At 41.0% G+C, this 5,106-nt stretch overlaps 1 protein-coding gene across 1 annotated transcript; it reads left to right on the top strand.

Moving 5' to 3' along the window:
- The first annotated feature begins 2,878 nt into the window (after positions 1 to 2,878).
- Positions 2,879 to 4,612, top strand: LOC105927881 (tubulin alpha-1C chain). The gene is made up of 3 exons (XM_012864848.3): positions 2,879 to 3,099; positions 3,177 to 3,325; positions 3,410 to 4,612. The coding sequence occupies exons 1-3, from the start codon at positions 2,979 to 2,981 to the stop codon at positions 4,382 to 4,384; spliced, it is 1,245 nt and encodes a 414-aa protein (XP_012720302.2). The 5' UTR covers positions 2,879 to 2,978; the 3' UTR covers positions 4,385 to 4,612.
- Positions 4,613 to 5,106: the final 494 nt, after the last annotated feature.

The raw sequence follows: 5,106 nt of genomic DNA, 5'->3' as shown, positions 1-5,106 counted from the left end.
CTCCTGCACTGTTACATTCTTATCATTCTTATGCAGCACTTTATAATGTAATGTTTTTTTTATCTCAGTTGCAATCTCATTACATTGTTTTACACTGTATGCAACAAATTTTCGTTTTGTATGCACTCTGCATTCAAAATGACAATAAAGTTTGTCTAAGTCTAAGTTGTGAAGCGTTATATCCACCGGCTCTGTCTTCAGTGTCTCACAATATGAGACAAAGCGCACACACTGTCGGCGCATCTTCTGTCATTTCATAGGGAGTATTTGGCAAAGGTGTAAAAAAAAAATCTAATAACAATACAGACTGTTTCATAGTTAAAATAAATTATTTTTTTGCAGTATTCTCTCATTTGCAAAAATGTTGGAAAAAAAGGTTGAGTTCATTTACTTAGTGAGGGGAAAAAAGATGTTAAGAAATCATTATTTTTAATAAAATCTCTGAATGTTTGTACCATTGTTGTTTATATTTAGTATAACCCCTGTCTGTCCAAAGGACAGCCCCTTGTATAGATATGATGCTGCTGTTTTGGTCTGGATATTATAAAAAAAGGGTGATTGTTAGGCTGGAACAAGTGCACCAGGTGAGTAAGTTCAGGATAATAAGAGGAGCGGCTCTCCAGTAAAAGGAAGATGATAAAAAAAACTCCTGAACTCTGCAGTTTCACAACCATTTGTCAGAGTGAAAATTTTGCAGCTAGAATTTGGAGTTTAAACCTAAACACGTCACATTAGTGACCTCCAACAGAGCATATCCACGGCCCCAAGTGCCACAATTCAATGGATAAAAAGGTGTAAAATAAATAGCTAATACATGTCTATTTCAAATACAAAATAATCAGATGGGGAAATCATATTTTATGTTAATTCATCACTAAGTTAACAACATTTGTCTTTCATGTTTGTGTAATCATTTATGTATTGTATTAATTTATTTTTTGTTTCAGCCTTAAAAATCAAAGTCTGGGTCTGGGTCACAGTTATAGGGGGTTTGGTCCACCGTTTAGCTGTTGTGCAGGTTAAGCAATAAAATGTTGGTATTCATTTAGTGAGGGTTGAGTTTTGGCAGAGCAGGGGATGGTTGGAGTGGTTGGGCTTGGGTATGCGGGACTCTGGATTCCACACCTGACTCACACTTGGGGATTGAGTCAGGTGTGGGGCTGGTAGGCCAAGGTCTCGGGTTCCTCTCTGTTTGGTTCTGATCCCAGGAGGGGGATGGCGGTGGCTCTCTGCACCTGTCAATGAGCGCAATTCATGAAAGGTCTACACTACATATTTTGCATATTCCCACATACACCCACACATGCACACGCGCGCACGCACACACACACACACAAACACACACACACACACACACACACACACACACACACACACACACCCATTTGTACTCTCATAATACAGTAGCTGTAGTCTTCTCCATTAGTATTAAGAGTTTTGTTTCACATCATTGCTGCTAGTGTTGTTACTGAGGTTTTTTTTTATTTGTTTGCATTTTTTGTTAGTTTTGTCTCTTTGCAGGTGTTTGTGGTTGTCTTTTCCTGGTTTTCCTATGGTGGTCATAGGAGGACTTTGAGTAGCAGCAGGTTGGTGAATCTATCTTCTTTGTGTCTCTGTCCTCTCTCGCTTTCTTTTACCCTGTCCTTGTTATTCCTCTTCCCATCTTCCTCTGTCATGATTGGTATCAGTTTGTACATAACACCTTTCCAGCAATAAAATAAATCATTAAAGTTTGTGCATCAAGGGATTCGTTATACTTAAAAAAAACCTCCAGGCCAGAGCATCATTCTGTTACCATGAAGCTGGACATGATAAGGAGAAAAAAGGATATAGATAAATGAATTTATTCCATTTCTGCTTTATTTTTTAAATTATCACAAAAGAGTATTTCATGCCCGTTATTTTGAAGATATTTTGAATTTAATTTATTCAGAACAATACTATTCAGCTAAGATAGTTGAAAGTAAACTCTCCTATGTCCATTTTAATTCTTTTCAGCAGAAGCTGGGGGAGTTTCAGGAAGTCAAATATTAGTTTCATTTTCAACCAATAGGAAAGTGTGTTGCTTGACACCTAACCAATCAGAGTAAAGTGGGCACTTCTACTGTCAAATGAATATAAATAGTGCCGTCCTACCTGCGCTCATTAGTTTCTTCTTTCACAAGACTCTTAGCTGTCAGTGGGGGAGAACTTTGTTGCTCTTTCTTCTTCCCCAACCTCAAACTCTCAACTTCAAGAAACATGGTGAGTACAATGAAGCATTAATGTTCAGCATAATTTGTAGCAAACTACTAACTTAATCTAACAAAACTAGCACAGGAACAGGTCACTGCTGAGTCATGAAAGTGTTTTTTCAAGTATAACAATTTCTTTCTTTTAGAACAAAATGTAAGGAGCCTCGTGGGAACTGAAACTGTGTGTGTGTTTTGTGTACTTTAACCAAACTTGCTTACTAAAACACCATGGGCCTTCTTCTCATATTGGCAGAGAAGCTGCGTTCTTGCTTGTCTTTAATCAGCCCCACTTGTGCCTTCTTCAGCCACTGAACTGTATTTAAATGGGATTCTGTTCGCACAAGGGCTTCTGTTATCTGACTTAATAACTGGAAACCTATTTACATGTTCATTTCCAAGGTTCTAGTTTGACTAGTCAAATGACCGTAGTCATCAGATGCTGGTATCTGTTAACAAAAGAGTCCTTATCTTGTTGCTCTGGTAGGTAAATAGCATGTGATTTATGGCCTTGAGATGTAATTTGTTGGAATAAAATGGGACAGCACAAAGTTTTCGGTTGCTTGTTTCTTGTATTTTGAACGTCTTGATTATAAAAAAAGATTGCATCAAGATGATTGTTTCTTCTTTCCTCCGGCACCACAGCGCGAGTGCATCTCTGTACACATAGGACAGGCCGGTGCCCAGATTGGTAATGCCTGCTGGGAGCTCTACTGCCTGGAGCATGGGATACAGCCGGATGGACAGATGCCCAGTGACAAGACCATCGGAGGAGGAGATGACTCTTTCAATACGTTCTTCAATGAGACCGGAAATGGGAAGCACGTCCCCAGAGCTATTTTTGTAGATCTCGAGCCCTCTGTCATTGGTAGGAAAGACCCTCAAATCTGTCAGGGAATAAAAGGCAAAAATGTTCATAAACCTAATTGAGTGTCTTGTCTTTAGATGAAGTGCGCACTGGAACCTACCGCCAGCTGTTTCACCCTGAGCAGCTGATCACTGGCAAGGAAGATGCTGCCAACAACTACGCCCGTGGACACTACACCATTGGAAAGGAGATCATCGACCTGGTCACGGACAGGATCCGCAGAATGGTGACAATTTCGGCAATTGAATTTATTGTGCTTGTGGAATGAGATGTAACTAAAAAATTTTATGTGTTTTCCTTTGGTCCCCAGTCTGACCAGTGCACAGGCCTTCAGGGCTTCCTGGTTTTTCACAGCTTTGGTGGAGGAACCGGCTCTGGGTTTACCTCCCTGCTTATGGAGCGTCTTTCTCTGGACTACGGCAAGAAGTCCAAACTGGAGTTTTCAATTTATCCAGCTCCTCAGGTGTCCACTGCTGTGGTAGAGCCTTACAACTCCGTCCTGACCACCCACACCACCCTGGAGCACTCTGACTGCTCCTTTATGGTGGACAACGAGGCAATCTACGATATCTGCCGCAGAAACCTTGGCATCGAGCGTCCCACCTACACCAACCTGAACAGGCTGATCAGTCAGATCGTGTCCTCTATTACCGCCTCTCTTCGTTTCGATGGGGCCCTGAATGTGGATCTGACGGAGTTCCAGACCAACTTGGTGCCGTATCCTCGCATCCACTTCCCTCTGGCCACGTACGCTCCGGTGATCTCCGCCGAGAAGGCGCACCACGAGCAGCTCACTGTGTCTGAGATCACAAACTCCTGCTTTGAGCCTGCCAATCAGATGGTTAAATGTGACCCCCGCCTCGGCAAGTACATGGCTTGCTGTCTTCTGTATCGTGGCGACGTCGTGCCCAAAGACGTCAATGCCGCAATCGCTGCCATCAAAACAAAGCGATCGATCCAGTTTGTGGACTGGTGCCCAACTGGTTTCAAAGTGGGCATCAACTACCAGCCACCCACTGTGGTTCCTGGGGGAGACCTGGCCAAGGTCCAAAGGGCTGTGTGCATGCTGAGCAACACCACGGCTATTGCAGATGCCTGGGCTCGGCTTAACCACAAGTTTGATTTGATGTACAACAAGCGGGCCTTTGTTCACTGGTATGTAGGCGAAGGGATGGAAGAGGGTGAATTCTCTGAAGCCAGAGAGGATATGGCAGCTCTAGAGAAAGATTATGAGGAGGTTGGAGCTGATAGCTTTGGAGAGGAAGATGAAGGAGAAGAATATTGAATAGGCATTCATACCTTATCTAAGTTTTAGTTTTAATAAATAAAAAAAGGTGGCTTTTGGTGCACTACTATACTTTACTTGCCTTATAAAGTTGTCCTATAAAGGCTATAATCATTTATTACCCTGGTAAATAAAGATTTAATATTATTTTCATTCATTCATTCATTCAAGAACATTTGTTTCTGATTGGAAAATAACACAGACAATTTCCAAAACATAAGCTTGTAGTTTTTCTTCCTTTGTGCTTTTGCTGTTTTACAAAAAGAAAACTAAATATTGATTTAAAACTGTAAATGGTTTTAAAAAAAGTCAAAGTAGTTGTTTGACTTATGCAACGAGATAAGGATATAATATACAAGATAATACTTCAACCTTTTTATTTTTATACATTTTTGAAAAATGAAATGTGTGAAATGTGAACGTTTGAAATAAAAGTTGTACAATAAGTCCTTATGAAAAATGTGTATTCTATTTATATGTACATTTTAAATCGCGCATATCCTTCTAAATAATAACTTGAAAGTTCAGCGTCCTTTCCTGATATCTGGTCCCTGCTTTATGTGCTCAAACTCCAAGGGGCTCTACTCCGAGGTCGACTGGTTGACTGAGCCCCTCACCTTATCTCTAAGGCTGAGTAAGACCAGCCAACAGTGGAAGCTAATATGAACCGCTTATCAATCTGGATCTTGTTCTTTTGCTCATGGTCCACATCTCATAACCAT

Source organism: Fundulus heteroclitus, chromosome 9 (assembly GCF_011125445.2).
Source record: "Fundulus heteroclitus isolate FHET01 chromosome 9, MU-UCD_Fhet_4.1, whole genome shotgun sequence".
NCBI classification, from domain to species: Eukaryota; Metazoa; Chordata; class Actinopteri; order Cyprinodontiformes; family Fundulidae; genus Fundulus; species Fundulus heteroclitus.
Note: the sequence above shows the minus strand (reverse complement) of the source record. Positions and strands in the feature narration are given on the sequence as shown.

What these genes read in the sequence shown, in the direction of transcription:
- LOC105927881 (XM_012864848.3), top strand. Translation starts at nt 2,979, where the DNA reads ATGCCCAGTGACAAGACCATCGGAGGAGGAGATGACTCTTTCAATACG. An exon ending in TCTCGAGCCCTCTGTCATTG is followed by an intron (nt 3,100 to 3,176) that starts GTAGGAAAGACC and finishes TCTTGTCTTTAG; the next exon opens with ATGAAGTGCGCACTGGAACC. An exon ending in CGGACAGGATCCGCAGAATG is followed by an intron (nt 3,326 to 3,409) that starts GTGACAATTTCG and finishes TTTGGTCCCCAG; the next exon opens with TCTGACCAGTGCACAGGCCT.